Genomic DNA, 17,918 nt, shown 5'->3' with positions numbered 1-17,918 from the left:
AAGAGCCGCTGCTAAATTAATCAGTGATTGTAGCAGACCTTGCTGATTTCCTCTGATTGCAAGCTGTTGATTTTTATTTTCACGTGTTTATCAAATGTATCAAATCAGTAGACGCTTGATTGTAGACCCTTTTAGTGTGCTGTGACTGTCCCGATTGAACGTACAGATTTTTGAGCTTCCCTTCCCAAGGTGTTGAAAGGCATCATCCCAGCATGTAATTTCCTGTCAGCTGTTGGTGTTTCATTTGAAAACATGGAAATAAATGTAAATAGTGGATGTGAGCTTGCATGAAATAACCTTCTTCATTATGAATCTTGTACTTTATGTCCTAGTATGTTCCTAGTATGGCCTTTGTAGTGCTGCATAGTAGCATCCCTTTGGAAAATTCAGCAGACATTTACAGTAAATGGAGATGAAAAAATGTATCATGGTGTCTCTGCCAGTCTGTCTGTTATTGTCATGTTATGTATAAACAATGAACTAAAAAACAATCTGCCGCCTGATAAGTACAAAGTGAATGAAATTTCTAAAGTATCTCAGTATTTTATTGGTTTATGAATAGTTAATTGTGCTAAGTCTTGAAACATTGTTTTACATTAGCAGTCCAAAATATGTATTATGAAAGGAATATGTCAGAAAAGGGGAGTGCACAGTGGTTAGGATTAGTGCCTCGCAGTGCTGGGGTCCTGGGTTTGATTCTGTGCAATCTGCATGCAGTTTGTACTGTATGTTCTTTCCGTGTTTGTGTTCCCAAAGACATAGGTTAATTGGCTTATGTAAAATTAGCCCTGGCGTGAGTGTGTGTGTCTGTGTGTATCCTTGTGATGGACTGGCGTCGCATCTAGGGTGTATCCTGCCTTGTGCCCGTTGCTTGCTGGGATAAGCTCCGGCTCCCCCATGACCCTGCATTGGATATAGTGGTAGAAGATGGATGGATATTTCAGGAAAAAAAACAGGCACCCGAGGATCATTAAAGGGAAACTTTGACTTGTTTTCACACATGTTCAAAGACAGAATGAGTGTTGTACAGTAGGTGTGAATAGTAAGTATAAGTATGTCTCCCGGTGAACTACAGTACATACATAGATAGAAAGTATGAATTATGGCATTCCATAAAGGCTACCTCCTCAGAAAGCCAAGGAAAAGTACATGTTTTGTTGGAACAAATTTGTTCTATTTGTTTTTGGTAAAACAAATTTTTGGTCAAACAAATATCAGGTGCTTGGAATGTGCCTTCTGAAAGCCACATCAACATACTACAGACAGACAAGTACTTCTACTATTCCATTCGAACATCCTAGTGAGCTCTCTCGGTTAAAGTAGATTTTTTATTATATACCTATCAAGGAATGCAGCCTGTCAATTAACTTTGCTGTTTTTTTTGGATAGGTTTCAGTTCTTAGTTCCAGGTCCAAACTTGCTATTTTAATTTTGGGTAACAAAGAGCTTGGTTCTGTTGTCTGCATTGCCTCTCTAGCTCATCTCTCTTGGGGCTGTCTGGCTGAATGCGCTTGGAAAGCTAACCATGGTTGTGGTGGAGCTTCTACTAATGTGTGTGCAGGAGCACCTCTCCCAGCCTTCTTTGCGCGAAGACTAGCCAGCTTAAAATGCGGGTTTTCTTTCTTTCAGGAGGAAGAAGATGGCTCAGAGGATGAGAGCAACACAAAAGCTAACTTCACTGTGACCATGAAGCCTGAGTTCAACGTACGCAGCTTCTTGGACCAGCTGGACGAGGAGGTGGATGGTTTTATCTCCCCTGTTGATGAAATATCACCATCCAAGAATAACATGGATATGAGGCTGTCCAACCTTCACTCTGCTACCATGTAAGAGAATAAATTCTACAATGCTCTGCGTTCTACAGTACTGGTTTGAGAATACGAACAGGGTACAGAATATGTTTAAGAGTTATGAGGTCCTACTGGAGTGTTGTGTACACAGCCTGAAGTAATAAATAGTTTATGAAAATATGTTCAGTTTTTAATTGATGTGCTCTACTGTAAGATTATAGTTGCTTACACTGGTGTACTGTAAGCATCATACATTATACCTTATCTCACGTCACCCTCATGTAAAGTTTGCTTTCTACATTTTTAAAACATTTTCCATTACTTGTTGATGAACCCCTAACTACATCACCCATATCCTATGAATCACAAATGCTCAGTGATTTTCAGTAAGATTTCTCTGTGAGATTCGATCTAAAGAGCATTTTTTTTAAAAAAAACTAGGCCTGAACTGGTAGAGCAGCTTCAGGAAGCAAGGGAAGATAAGAAGAGAATCCGCAAGAAACTGAGGGAATTTGAAGACAAATTTTTCAGGCAAAATGGAAGGTAAGTTCCAACAGAACTTGAAATTGCAGCAGTGATACTTTGCAGCGAAACAACTAGTAACATTTGTCCAATACTGTATGTTATTTATCTTTTAGCCAAAGAAGACTTTTCATTACCAATGCTTACTTGATGTACTGTAGGGTAGATTTATAAACCACTAGTTTAAAAAGCATATTCAGCAAATTTTTCATTTTCATTGTTTGTATTTTAGTGTATTTTTTAATGATTTTGCATTGTGACACTTGCGATATTTGTAATATATTGTTGTGTTTTAGCTGTAGTCTTTATGACTTCTACTACATAAAATAATTAAACAATTAAATAATTCGACCATCTTTGTAATCTGAAAAGTAATTTATCTCATTAACCTTTAATGAGTTATAAATTTGAGTTATTAATGCAGAAAATGCGCACATTGATAACTTTTTCAGTAAGGTGACAGAATCTCATTTTAGTCACCCAATCAGATGCAGCTGAGTCAGTTTGTCTGCATAAACTAGCTTCAAAAATTGTCACAGAAAAAGGACTAATTTAAGTTTCAATCAATTCTCTAATGTTATTAACTGAATAGAGCCGGATCAGTGAATGTTTCTCCTGCGCTGTAAAGTTGCTCTAATCTGTAGAAAGTTAAGATAAGGCCTAAATTCTCTCATTAGTTATTCTGTCTTTTCAGCACAGCTATCTATTTATGTTTAATGTTTGTGTAATCAGGGCATCAATCATCACTTTTTATGTCTGTTGCCTTTTCCAGAAACGTGCAAAAAGAAGATCGCACACCTATGGCTGAGGAATATAATGAATATAAGCATGTAAAAGCAAAATTGAGGCTCCTGGAGGTTCTCATCAGCAAAAGAGATTCTTCAAAGATCATTTAAACAGAAGAAAGGCTGTGTTCCATGGAGTATTACATTACCAGCCAGAGGAGTAAATGATTGACAGTGGAGCAAACTGCCTTGCTTAAAGTGCCATACAAGAAGAGCCAGTAACACTGGCTGAAGGAAATTCATGGTGTGGATGTCTTACTTTTGGATTGCGTTTCTTCTTATGCCCACAGGAAACTAGCACTACACAGACAATATAAGTTAATATAATAAACCCTGAGCATGAGTATCGTTGACTTCAGCCTCCAGTCAGATCTCTACAGAATTTTGAAGCTCAAGATGTGTGGATTAAAAAGATATGTCATGGGGAATTGTGAAGTGATACATCCATGTTCATCAATAAGCTATAGCTGGGAAGGATTTTTGAACTGAACAATGAATCTCTTTGAAAACGTTTTTAAGTCTTGTGCTATTAATAAGTTCAAAGAATTCTCTGGGATAGAAAGTATAATTCTTAAATTCAAATTAAGAAAAAAAAAGATTCCCCAAAAAGACATTTCTAAAGAAAAGACATTTCTAGCTCACAAATGTGTGATAGCATCATAAACTGTTTTTTGGTACTAGACCAAAGATTACGTTTTCCCAGCTCAGAACAGTTCAGTTCTCTGAAGTTTGAATGGCACAGTGGTGTTTTTGTAAATGATTTACAAAGCTGTTTTATTTTCATAAATGTAATATTTCTAGTTGAATTTGTTTTGTAAAATATTGTGGAGAACCCAAATCAGTCTTGAAGATGATTCAGGCTAATTACAAATAGAAAAAGTCATAGATTTTACTGCTTAAGGTAAATTGCACATAAATTCACACTCTGCAAGACCTGTTCATAGTTTTCAGACTATGGTGCAGAGTACTTCAAAATTCATTGATTATGGTCAAGATTTAGTTCATTGTGAGATCAGTAGAAAAGTGTTGGATGGTCAAGAAAACATTTCTTTTTTTCAAAGTCCAATCACAAGGTTCTAAAAAAGTTTTTTGGGAATCATTAATTAATAATTAAACTGCCAAGACTAAGCAATTTACCTTAATGGCAACTCCAATCCCAGTGATGAAGATTTTAGAAAAGTATAAAAGTACCTTGATTGGAAATATTTTAAGAAGTCTTTTGAAATCTATGGTATGTATATAATACCAAGTCTGCGTGTTAAACACAGAACCTGTTTTGACAAACTTGCAGCACATGATTTATTGGATATTTTATGCTGGAGCTCTAAATAGTTATGCTTAGATAAACAATATATTCATCATGCATCCAGAAACATTTTGATCATTGTTACACATACAGTAGGACTTACAGATCCTTCAGAAGGACTGATATGATTACAAATTCACATTTCGTGTTCTGTGATTGATGCCATAAACCACTGGATTCCTTATGATTTGCAAGCATCGTAAACACAACATTGAATGATACCAGAACATCTACTTATTTTTAGTATTTCCAGTTACAGTAACTTTTTGAATACTTGATTGTAAGGGTAACCATTTAGGCCATGTGTTAAGTCTTGATGAGTGACTTGAATACACATGAAGGACCACCCTAGCTAGGTACTGATTGTACATTGTCAATAATAGCTCATACCCAACCAATTTCCCTAAGAAAACATGTTTTAGGCATGGACTGGGAACTTGTGCTAATACATGACTAACAGGTTACTCCTAAACTAAAGCATTACTATAAATTTTTGTCTTCAAAAAAACAAAAGTAAAATAAAGCCTTTACGCCGAGGAGACAATGGAAGAGCATTTTTAAAAATCTGTTCACTACATTATTTTTGGTTTAAAAGCAGACGTATTTCACAGATATGTGTAATCCAAAGAGAGTAGCATGGTTTCAGTAACACACACCAAAACAACAGGGAACAAGACATCAAATACTAATCACAAGTATTATGCAATGGAATTCAAATTACTGTACCTTGGACAGGCTGTTCTTTTCATGCAAAATGTAGTAAGTGCTGCCTTTCAGATTGTCAGTAACGAATATTGTATCTTTGGAAATCTTAAAAAATTAAGAGCACAAAATTAAAAGGAGCAAGACTTCAGTGCTCATTCACAATTCCTGTCACACTTTAATTATAGTGATTGCATTAAGAAATAACTGTTGATTATGTCTTCCTTTGACTGTGTTCTTCACATACTGCTTAATGAGTGATTTTCTGAATTGACTGAATTGCATTTTCTCAGAAAGAGGTGACTCAGTGTCTAGATGATCCGTATTTGTTCTTGACAATGCTTCTTAGCCCTTAATGTGTGCAAATGATCTGAAACAGACAGATAATCTGTAATGTATCTTGTTTCCTTGTGCCTGTTTATCAGTCTGTAGGCCTTTGCACGCAGCTGTGAATCATATTTTTTAATTCAACACAAAGGCTTAGACATAGAAAAAACTGGAGAACATCATTTTCAGAATGCCATTTAATTGCTTACTTTATGCATTCAACAGGTACACTGCTTTCTTTGTTAAAGTGGTCAGCAGCTTGTTCTTTTGTAGATATGGACCCAGATCTATGTTTACATTTCTAAGTAAGCAAGGCTTCTTTTTTCCAAAATGAATTATTACAGTGTGACTTCGTTTTTCTGAATGTAAACACTGATGGAAAAATAGGGATGTGTACATTTTAGTACATAATTGTATTTGTATTTTGTATATGTAATATATATATATAAAAGCCAACATTTTTACAGACTTTGTGTCACTCTTTCTCAGGGACAAACTTTAAAAGTCATGTTTATTTGTCTTTACAACATTATTGACTCCAACCAAAAACTAAAAATAAGCAGTCATTACTATCCTATAGTCCTGGTCACCCTATGCCACAATGCCTGTAAATAAATGGAGAGTCCCCAGATTTTCTTTTATTTTTCTCACTGAAAAAGCTACATACTGTACTCAATAAATCATCACTTAAACTGTCCGCAAGCGGTTCACCATAATTGGCACCCTAGAGAAGCCATGACTCTCACCTCACACCTTCTTATGTCATGACAAATACAGCTGTAGCCCTATTTACTGGCCGATCAATGTAGAGTCTTTATTCCCAGACTGAAAAACATTTATTAAGGCCACAGCACCACTTGTACTTGTATGGTATCATTCTTGTAATCTCTTGACTTTAAGTTTAAAAGGGAAGTCTAACCCAACCCTACAGTAACTCTACTTCAAACCTACCAAGAATGCAAGGGTTAATTTGTAAATACTTTAAACAGGGAGCAATGCTTTTTAAGTGGAAAAGATAATGTAGATATAGGTTGAAATAATACTTTTTTGTAGAATGTGTTAGCTAATTTAATATTTTGTATGATTGCTCAAACTAGTTTTAGCAGAGCATGACTCTAGGTTTAGATCATTGTTACCATTAGGGTTAGAAATACCATAAAAATTGACTAGGACTACTGCACATTTCACATGGCTTAATTCAGATGGTGTGAGGTTAACTTAGAATTTTTGTGTCAACTGAATCTCAGTGTCTGCTAATCCTGATACAGACTACTCCAATAAGAATGTCTAATGCTCATTAGAAACACTACATAGACATATTAGAATATTTTTCTACATTTGATTTGACATTGGAATTAATTTCCTTTGTCAACCAGGAATTTCTAAAAACCCATTCACTGTAGATGAATAAAGAAATCTAAATGTAGATTTATCCTGAAAGACAACTTAATGTAAAACAAATAGAACCTAATTAAAACCCATAGTTTTGCTGTAAAGAGCCTAGAAGCCCATATCTCCTATCACAACCCAACCATTTCATCAAGACTTTTTTTTCCCCCCTTGAAATCAGTTTTGTACCACATTATTTTTGCCACTTTACAACAGAACCAGGTGCAATGGTGAGAATTGCTACCTCACAGTGCTGGGGCCCTGGGATACTAACTGTGTTGCGTTTGCATGTTTTTTTCCTGTGTTTGCATGCGTTTCCTTCGGGTGCTCCAGTTTTCTCCCACTGCCTGAACACATCCTGGCAGGTTAATTGGCTTCTGAAAAAACAAATGGCCCTAGGAGTGAGTCTGTTTGTGGCTGTGTGTATCCTGCCTTGTGCCCGCTGCTTGCTGAGGTAGACTCTAGTCCCCCCCCCCCCCCCCCCACCATGAACCTGAATTCCAAGAAGAGTTAGAGATGGATGGATGGATGAACAATAGAAATATTTATAAAGCTGATTAGTATGAAGATAACCCATGTAGAAATTTCCCTTTCGAAACTAGAACTACAGATCTTATGTAAACCACTGAAGTTAAACATTTGCCAAATACATTTTGAACAGACGGGTGAAATGCTAAAGTTGGAATTAATTTTTTTGGGGGGGAAAAAAATAATAAACCAATTAATAAACTAAATACAGTGTATTAAAAATTGATGAACAGCCATGAAAGTCCTTTTTCACATGCACTGCCATAAACATGGTCATATTTCGATAGTATTAAAACAAGCCTGTTACTTAGGTAGCAGATAGTAATAGTCTCAAAATGATTTGCGATACTGTGCAAGAAATTAATTGATGTAGCATTTTTAGCAAGGATTTTTATCATCTTTTACAACCAAAGCCGGTTTTAATTGCTGTAAATCGATCTCAGCATTCACATACACCTAATTATCTGCCTCTGATACAGAAATAATACAGCTTAGACAAAATAGTCACAGACTGGAGACAAACATGTTTCTGTCTGGTTCTTTGGCCTTGCGCATGAAGATGAACCAGATGCAAATGGTAATGCAAAAGTCTGATACTAACACAAGCTAATATGATTGGTCCAATCAACATTACACTGTACTTTCCAGTTCTGTCAATACTATACTCTGTACTATCGTCTGTACTTACTGAACAGAACTATCTACCACTTGAATATGGTGAGGTTAGCTTGTCAAGGTACTTTATAAATAAGAGAGAATCTAAAAAGCTTAAATAGACTGCCAATTTGTGAGGGTGACATAGAAGAGGACATAAAGCTCATATTGCCTGAAAGGGCTTGAACAAATGCAGCAATCATGACATCAATATGGAGACTATTGTTAAGTATTAAGGATCTTAATGGAATGTTAAAAATTTGGACTTGGAAATGATAAAGCATTAAGAATGTTTAGGAGAAAGCATTTTCCATGTGTCACTTGTGATGAAGAACATACTGTATGTACAGTACACTTCTTTTTCATGTTTTGTACAGCAATCCATTCATTTTCTGCACAAATCAAAGCGGATTCATACTGTTCCTATATAAAAAGTAACAAAAGAAAACAACAAATCAAAGCTAATACACGTTGCTTTTTATGTATTCTTAAAACTCACATAAATCGCATAAACTGCATGTGATTTTAATCTGGAAGTACTAATTACCATCAATGTGGTCAAAGCCTTGTTCAGTGTTGAATAATGACTTCAGTAAAGAAATGCAACAGATGTAATGGATTTAATCAAATATTTTAAGCACAGATATCATACAAAATGTGAATAAAAACAGAGATCAAAGTCATGTTTCCAGTATGAACTGGGACACACCACCGAAAAAAGACTGCAAAATAACAGACTGTTATGGCTTGTCCTGCCACTCCAGTACACCTACAGCCAGCAGGCAAAGATTGGCGGCTTCTGGTATCCTTGATGAGTTGGTCCAGCAGATGTTTTATTGGACTCAGGTCAGGAGAAAACATTGTTCATGGCGAGATGTTGATATTGTGTTCCTGAAGTTATGATATCCGCTGTGTAGTCTTGTATTATTTGCTTTAAAATTACAATTTCCCATCTTCAATCAGCAAGAAAGGCATGCTTGTGTTAAATGAGACTACCACCTAAATTATCACCATTGCCATACCAAAAAGGTAACAGCATAATCTTTTCCGTGACTCCATATGTTGTCTTCTGCAAGGTTTGCCAAGCGCAGAATGAAATCCATTGGTGAATAAAACAATCTGCCACTATGTCACCTCCTTAGAGGCTTCCAGCCCATAGAAGATGGTAATTTCTCAGCTGTCATCACAGTACCCTTGAATGGCCTACAAAAATGCAGATCACTTCATGCATACAGTGAGCTAAACTCATTTTGCTGATACATGTGTAATTTTGTCCTGTAGATTCTCATGCTATAGCCACTGGATACTGAAAACGAATCTGCAGATGGTTTAAACAAAGGTGATGGTTTTGGGACAATGTGTTGTTCCTCTGCCATCGAGGACATGTGGATTGTCCCTCACAAAAGCAGTTACCTGGTTTCTAAATCTATTGTGCTGAGAAAGAACATTTCTTAACTATGGAGACTCACTAATGGAACACTGAGCAAGTGGCATTTAGAAAATCTCTTAACTTGAACTCAGGATATGAAAAGGCAATATCATTATGCATGCACCCAGGGAACTATTGATGTAAAACCTGTGCTGTCTCAGTACAGTATATAAATATATAGAATCTCAAACACTGTATATCCAACATAACCATTAGGAAGGATACATCTTAATGTATGTATGCTTGCTCGCGTTTGATGCTCATAGGTGCGCTGTGCGGCAATACTCACCGTTTAAAGTTAATAGTTTTAATCCCACTTTGATACCTATGCATAGAGTCATACAGTGGAGTATGGGGAGTTAAGTTAGGAGGTAAGTTTTTTTTACAAAGCTGCACTACATTGTTCCACTCTTGAAACTATAACATTTTTTAACAAGTTGTTAAATAGAACTGTTGCACATTCTAAATGTATTTAATCTGCTTAACTTTAAGGTTGTGCTATAATAATAATAATAATTGCTTACACTTATATAGCACTTTTCTGGACACTCCACTCAAAGTGCTTTACAGGTAATGGGGACTCCCCTCCACCACCACCAATGTGCAGCCCCACCTCGTGATGCGACGGCAGCCATAGTGCGCCAGAACGCTCACCACACATCAGCTATCAGTGGGGAGGAGAGCAGAGTAATGAAGCCAATTCATAGATATTAGTATTACCATCATTTAAAAAGCTACATTCTCAGTTGTGTTGGATATTTAACATGTTGGAAAACATTTAATCTCAGATCACTGGTTCTTATCAGTTGGTAGTACTCTAGTGATAGTGGATGAATAAACCCTGAATACCCTCGATGTGACATTGTAACATTCCCAAGCCCCTTAATTCTCTTTCATTTAGATAAGCCATAACTGTTGTATGATTAAAATCAGTAAACCTGTGAGCCTTTCAAGTATGCAGACATCACATGTGCAAGCTTAGAAGCATCACCACACATGTTGTCACATGTTTTGAAACTTGGATGGAAATGAAGAGCTACTGTAGATAATACTCGAGCAGGTTAACTGCTTAGTGTTTCACAATTTTCAGAGGTTAAATGTATTGCATATTACACCATTGATTTTAAGAAGTGTATGAAAATGTTTTTAAAATAGGAAGCAGATAAATTATGTTGCAGACCTGGTATTACACGCTTTAATCACTGGTGCATGTAAATGAGAATATTTCATTTAATACCAAGAACATATGAAAAACTATTACTTCAACTTTTACATCAGTTGTAAATGGAAAATGTAAATCGGATGATCCCATGTACAAAATACTCACATATTTGTACTACTGAGACCAACCAAACTCAAAGTGGTCTAAGGCTTTCAAATATTAGAGGCATTCCAGACTAGCTATATCGCTTGTCTCCTGTTGGTTTCAATAATAGCTGGAAAATGCTGATTAGATGCTTCAGAATTAATCCAGTGAGGAAAGCATAGGATAAAAAGCAGACTACGGTGACGTAGAGAAATAATCTAGCTAGTGATAAACTGGAGACCTGAGTTGACACTGCTTTCCTGCAGAGCTCCTCTCCTTAGTGCCTTATGCATCTGCTCACACTGCCTCTTTAAGAGAGATTATTCTGAATCAATCCTCATGGCGAGTAAAATTATTTGATAACTGTAGAAACATAACTCTTATTTACAATAATAATTTAAAAAAGGATTACATTTTTCTTCCCTATAAGCAAAGGAAACCAAGAATACAGTTCTGAATCAAAGGATATGAGCTGCACAGTCTAAATATTGAAATATTTGTAGGAATAATTAAGGGGGCAAACGAGACTCGATGGCATCCAACCCAAACACAATCTTGCAACAAAATCCAGCTGAAATCGCAGAAAGAGTGAGTCTTACATCATTAAGAACACTATGTTAGTGCCCTACACAAAATGTGAACCATCAGAGAAAGTTTTGGAAGCCAAATTTAAATACCAAAGATTTCAAGAAAAACCCATTAACTTTGCTTGCACATGAGAACTTTCCACATACACATTTTTTTTCAGTCTATACCACTGTCAAAACTACAAATAAAAATACCCTCAATACATAGAGCACACAGTCTCTGCTCTTTCACAAAGTCCCACAGAACTACTAAAGTGCAGAAGTGGTCCAGATGTACCCAACAGGGCCTGACTTTACTTGCTTGCATTGTTGATATCACACCAAACTGAATCCCTCATACTGTTCTATGGCCTGGGTGAGCCTTTTCCTGAGGATCTCTTTGGTCTTGTAGCGGGGCATGTCCAGCAGGTTATAGCAGGTGTGAGCTACTGGCAGGTAGTGGTCCTCTGCTGATGTTGATTGAATCACAACTCGCAGGCTCTCCATGCCATAAATGGGAATGCGATCACTGCCTGTGAGGAACACTGAGGAGAAAAACAAGACAATATTTCTGTAGGACATGCAGAAAGCTTCAATACAAAGCCACAGTTTTAATACAACCTTGTACTTGACACAGGACTTGTTCAGAATTTCTGGGAGCCGTAAAGAAACAGCTGTGTGTTCTTAGATCAGTATGTGCTTAGCAACCAAATGAGGAAAACCAAATGGCCTCATCTTGTTTGTGATATCTTTTTATGCTGCTTTCAATCCTGTTCAAAAAATAAATTTTTAAAAAATTTGATATATTAAAGTTGTTCTTTAATCTCTCTCTGATTTTGCTAAAATAGATTGTAGCAAAAATATAACCCAAGTATTTCAAAATATCCAATATGTGCTTTAATACTACACTAGAACATCTGAGGCCACTGCATGTGAGTACAGAGTAACCCATACAACAGACTTGTGCATGCACAAGGCCAAGAGAAATTGTACATTGTGTTCGTCTGGAAGCAAGACATAGCTTTAACACGCAAAAGTGAAATAATTTATTGACATTTGCTCTGTGTAGAATTTGTTCTGAATTAGGTTAAAGTGTTAATTTCATAAAACCTGTCTCCAGAAATCAATGGGTGAAAAACAGAAGGGCTCTGGGCTGTCAATGAAAACTCTGCTATGATGAAAAACAACTCATTCTGCCTCTGCGTTATGTGCTTTGCTCATGAAACAGCTCCCAGCCTCTCGGCAATCTTCCAAAAAGTGTAAGCAGAGCCATTTGGTGGTAAAATGACTTTGTAATCACTTATTTCTTTAAACAGATAACCTACAGTTTAAACACTTTGATATAGTACCTGACTTAAGGTGTGTCAGAGAGCAGAGGCTGTATAAAGCAACCTTCTACAATAACCATTAGATATAGTAAGAACAGTAAGATAAAACTCAGAACTAATAAGTAAAGAACTCAGTTATGAGGGCAAAATATTTAATAAAAACAATGAAAATGTGGCAGCAGACTCAAATCCACTTACACAGGAATTGTTTTTTCTTCTCCAGTGGAAATTCATGGAAGACCTCCCAGAACATCTTCACTGTGGGGTGAGTGGCTGAATATTCACCTTTGTAAACTGCATTCTGCGACAGAGAAAGAACTCCTGTAAGCTCAGTGCTTTAAGGAATATATTAAGATTTTATGTTAGCAAAGTAGAGAACCTTAATCACCTAGAAATAGCATAAAAAATACTATTACTTAAAAACAGGATTTACATACAAATACAGTCAAAACATGTTATAGTATATTAAGGAACCTGAAGAACAGTGAATACCTCAGGTGATGAATTACAAAGTGTGAACAAATATGACCTTCTTGTTTTCAATAAATTGTGAAAAACATTGTTCTGTGCAATGCTATTATGTGTACTGTAGAATAGTATTAGAAGTGAGACACATACTGTACACCAGTCTGTAACACAGCAATGCAAATCATCACATAGCATGTTGTATTTCACTTTGTTTTACACGATAAATGATAAATTGTGATTACATTAAGATTACAAATCCCAAACTACACAGGCACATTTCTTACAGCACTATACAGTAAAAGGAAAAGATTTAAAACATTTTCAAGGAGTCACGCATTTCTGCTCAGAGCATTTCTGCTCTTTTACCTTTATTGATGTGTGACTCACACACATTCTATTGATTTAGAGTGACATTTTGAGCTCTCTTCTCTTAAAGGAAATGCACAAGTCTAGTCTGATGTTTATATGCAACACATCTTCAACATGGCACAGATGACACCAGGACGGTAAACAGTGCAGACAGCAAGAGTGCATATTTTTTCTATTTCAGAACAGAAAAACCATACAGCTATCAAACTTTGTTAAAACACACAGTAAAAAGAGAACAAAAGAGTACAGGACACAAAAGACACAAAACAAGAAGCATATACATTTATGGCACCACTGACTGCAAAGCCTTGCATGGATGTAATCCTAGAGTCAGATTAACATATATACAGTAAATAGGATGGGCAAACATTCGAGGTGAAAATTCTTCCACGAGGAGGATACCTCGACAGCACTGAAAATTTTTGACGCTCCCTCTCTTTAAAGCCCTGGCCAAATACTCAGAGAGTATGTACAGTTAAAATTCAAACTGAATTAAAAACTACACATCTCAGTTAACATGGCAGTATTCCTATATTCCTGTAATGCCTAATAGTGTATTTCACTTTTTCAATATTAAATAATATGTAATTTTTCTAATAGTGTGCATGAGTAGTGGGTAGTCCGTTTCTAAGTCAGCACAATCAGGCATCTTGCCAATAGAGTAGCCAAGGTTAGGGTATCACATTGTTATTTAGACTAGTGTTGTTGGGCAAAACGCCAAAGATAGCTGGTGTTAAGGAAGATGCAATACGTTTTTCCAAAACTGAAGACCAAAATGGGATCAACTTTTTACAGGCCAAATGCATATGAAACAGGGAAATGGGTTCACCAATGCACTGGTCATAAGTTGGATTAGCATCATGGTAGATGTAACTCTGAGTACAGACTGGTGAGGACTATATCCTCCACAGAACAGGCTGAGCTAATGTTCCTTCTACCAGGCAACCTATTCACTATCCACTTAAACACCCTGTATCAAGGAGTGAGGGTAAATGCTATTGAAAATATCCTATGTACAGTATGTTGAAAAATGTGTACAGTACCCTTCCTTTAATTAATCTAGTCTAATTAGTAGAACCTACAGAGGGAAGAACAGTTTAAAAACAACAAGAACGACAATAATAATAATTTGTTAGACTTATATAGCGCTTTTCTGGACACTCCAATTCAAAGCTCTTTACAGGTAATAGGGACTACCCTCCAGTACCACCAATGTGTAGCCCCATGTTACGTCCCAGTGTGTGGTCCATTTGTGTTTTTGTTGCTATGTTCCACACTTCCTGACCTTGATTGTTCTCCCTCCCCCATTGGTCCATCATTACACCATTCTTTCCGTATTACATCATCATCAATTAGCTTCTCGGCCAATCAGAACTCAGTTTATTTAGTATATAACTCGGAGGTTATCTGAATGAAGGGGCCTTTTGTTTGACTTTGGTCCCGCTCGGCTCAGCTTTCGTTTCGCTTCGCTTCTTTCGTGTGTGTTTTCGTAAAGCTTCGGCTTTGTTGTTTTGTGTTCGTCTTCTCGTACTTTCGTTTGTTTGTGTGTTTATCCTTGTTTAGCCTTTACCTTGCCCAAACGTATTGTATCAACCTCTGTGTTCTTTTGTACCCTGTTACTTGTGTCTACTCTCGTTTGTATTCGTAGTTCACTTGTGTATTTGTGTGAACTTTTGTGTATAGGGTTAGTTTAGGTTGTCGGGTACATTCTGCACACATAGTTGGTGGTCTCTGTATTAGTAACACTAGTTTAGTACAGGTGAGTGCCGTTTTGTCTTGTATGGTTTTGGGTAGTCAGTGAAGGTTAGCTAGGGCGTTTGAAAACGCAGAAGACCGTGTGTTTCGGGTTTTCTTTTGTAGTTAGGTCAGCTTCCCTCACTTTCTTAGCCAGCTCCATTTTGTTTGTTTTCTTTTCTTTTGCACCACTCTAGTTCCCTACTCCTGTGTGTTATTGTGTCTTATTATGTACCAGTCACTTATTCACCTTAAAATAATCACTTTTGCACTAACACTTATCACGCTTCCTAAGTCCCTCACCAGAACCCACCTACATCCAAAAACTATCCTAAATGTTACACCCCTTTACCCTTACACACTTGGGGTCGGAACATTTTTGGGGGCTCGTCCGGGATATCAAATTCCCGTGCTAAGGTTGCAGAATTTTGGTGTTTGTACTTTTGTGCGTTTTGGGACTGGTTAGCATCATTTGGTATTTTTTTTGTGGAATAAGGACTGGTTTAGGATTCTGAGATTTGGATTGTGTTTTTTTGGCAAGGTAATTATGGCTACTTTTAATTTACGAAAGTTTGTGGAAACCAACTTTGAGAAGCTGGAGAGGTGTAGGTAGCACGAATTGCTCCAAACTGCAGATCACTTCGGGGTTCAGGTATCGACGCAAGCTCTTAAAAGGGACATTTAGAGAGCTGCGATTGATAAATTGGTGGAATTAGAGGTCTTTGCACTAGCGAGCAAGGACGCCGGTTCTCCTGGGGCTGGTGGTAAACCTGCTATGGTTGTGGAAGAACAGGACGAGGTGCAGGGGGTGGCTGAAGACTTAGCGGAGGCTGAGGTCAAGGCCACATTACCTTCCTTTGAACCGTTCTCTCTGGTCTCCACTGGGTCGAAAGATGAGATTCGCCTAAAAGTTCATCTGGCCCGCTTGCAAATGGAAGTGCAGGAAAAAGCCCAGGCACGCCAGGTAGAATTTGAGTTGCACCTTGCAATTCGTAAAATGGAGATTGAGGCGGAGAAAGGTTAAGCTCCGACAGCTTTAATTAGAAGCAAGAAGGAATGCTCCTGCTGCGCAGCTGACCCACTCTGAGGCCTCTAACATGTCTCCTTTGCAAGATCCACTCTTGACCACCTTCGATGTAAGTAAGCAGATTGCTTTGGTTCCTCTATTCAGGAAATCAGAAGTGATTCGTACTTTGGTGCATTCGAGCAAATTGCCACATCACTTCGCTGGCCTAAGGAGGTCTGGTCACTGCTTATGCAGTGTAGACTAGTGGGCAAAGCTCAAGATGTTTGCTCTACACTTTCTCTAGAAGAAAGTTTGGATTACAATATTGCGAAAGCTGCTATATTACGGGCTTACGAATTAGTTCGTAGTTCTGGATGATGCGTCGGCAGCTATAGTGGACCAGTACACTCACCACACATCAGCTATCAGTAGGAGGAGAACAGAGTAATGAAGCCAATTCATAGATGGGAAATATTAGGAGACCATGACTGGTAAAGGCCAATGGGAAATTTGGCCAGGACGCTGGGGTTACACCCCTACTCTTTTCAAGAAACACCCTGGGATTTTTAATGACCGCAGAGCAAGGTCCCAACTCTGGATTTCCTTCTCATCCGAAGTCTGGCCCCCTTATACAGTACAGTGTCCCCGTCACTATACTGGGGCATTAGGACCCAAACAGACCGCAGGGTGAGCGCCCCCTATTGGCTCCACTAACACCTCTTCCAGCAGCAACCTTAGCTTTCCCAGGAGGTCTCCCATCAAGGTACTGGTGAGGCTCACACCTGCTGAATTTCAATGGGTTGCCACTTGTGAGTTGCAGGGTGATAAAGCTGTCGGATAACATTGAGAACAGGCCTATGTGAGGTTCATAACATTCACATTTAAAAGGAAGATAGGATTGCATATGCCAGTGTCCAGAGGTCGCTTATTTCAACATACTTTCAAGGCAAATCTTGTCTCATCATATGCAACAGAAGGAGACAGAAGGTTAAAATATGGATACAGAAAACAAGGCCAAAAATATACTAATTCATGCTAAAACATGGGACATTAGACAGATAAGGCAGAAGAACTTAAATTACACTATTGCAAGGGTTACCCAGGGAGCCTTTTCCATGATTTCATGAACTTTACAACTCTTACCTTTTCCATCTCCTCCCAGTTATAGTTATTGTTTCCCACTACCATGGCCATGAGTTCGGAGGGCTGAAAGAGTGACAGGACCTTCCCTCCACAGACCTTCAGGAAACCGCTGGAGAAAGCAGTGTACAGCTCCTTCACAGAGTCATTGAAAACATAGTTCAGGTAGGCTTGTACAAACTCCTCCCTGAAAACAATACGACAAGAAGTAACTTCTCACCAGCAAGCCTCTAACCATCAGGCACTGCACTTAAAACAGTGAATATGAACTGTTATCACAAGACAGGCCATTGTGTGATACCAGTAAAATAATGAATGGAAAGGAATGAAAACGAGGTGAACACGTTTGACACTTAGTCTTTTTATGGTTCCATTTTAGTTTTCTTAATATTTCCATTTCTTCCAAACCTGCTTTTATGGCTCTTTATTCATATGAGGACAATTTGTTAAAAGCTACTAAAACCTGTTAAGTTAATACTAATAAAAATGTTTGAAGTTTTTTTTAACAGTAAATGTAAAACAAATACAGTCACCTGCATCTAAAAGGACAATGGGTTGTGGTTTCCAAC

The 17,918-nt window shown here is 37.6% G+C and overlaps 2 protein-coding genes across 3 annotated transcripts in view; one reads left to right on the top strand and one right to left on the bottom strand.

Annotated features, from left to right (window-relative positions):
* Window positions 1-5,894, top strand: part of fam13a (family with sequence similarity 13 member A) — a 100,987-nt gene extending 95,093 nt beyond the window's left edge. The window contains exons 24-26 of the mRNA XM_088909914.1: window positions 1,630-1,826; window positions 2,232-2,333; window positions 3,085-5,894. Of these exons, the coding sequence (XP_088766040.1) occupies window positions 1,630-1,826; window positions 2,232-2,333; window positions 3,085-3,208 (423 nt within the window). The 3' untranslated portion in view covers window positions 3,209-5,894. The remainder of the gene's footprint in view (window positions 1-1,629; window positions 1,827-2,231; window positions 2,334-3,084) is intronic.
* Window positions 5,895-8,609: 2,715 nt separating this feature from the next.
* Window positions 8,610-17,918, bottom strand: part of herc3 (HECT and RLD domain containing E3 ubiquitin protein ligase 3) — a 49,245-nt gene continuing 39,936 nt past the window's right edge. For both annotated transcript variants that reach the window (XM_088909819.1, XM_088909829.1), the window contains 3 exons: window positions 17,353-17,536; window positions 12,831-12,933; window positions 8,610-11,849 (listed from right to left, as the gene is read on the bottom strand). In XM_088909819.1, coding sequence (XP_088765945.1) covers window positions 11,641-11,849; window positions 12,831-12,933; window positions 17,353-17,536 — 496 coding nt within the window. In that variant the 3' untranslated portion in view covers window positions 8,610-11,640. The remainder of the gene's footprint in view (window positions 11,850-12,830; window positions 12,934-17,352; window positions 17,537-17,918) is intronic.

The sequence above is a fragment of the Atractosteus spatula genome, chromosome 1, assembly GCF_055471065.1.
Source record: "Atractosteus spatula isolate fAtrSpa1 chromosome 1, fAtrSpa1.hap1, whole genome shotgun sequence".
Classification (NCBI taxonomy): Eukaryota; Metazoa; Chordata; class Actinopteri; order Semionotiformes; family Lepisosteidae; genus Atractosteus; species Atractosteus spatula.
The sequence above is the reverse complement of the archived record's forward strand: the minus strand, read 5'-3'. Positions and strand labels throughout refer to the sequence as shown.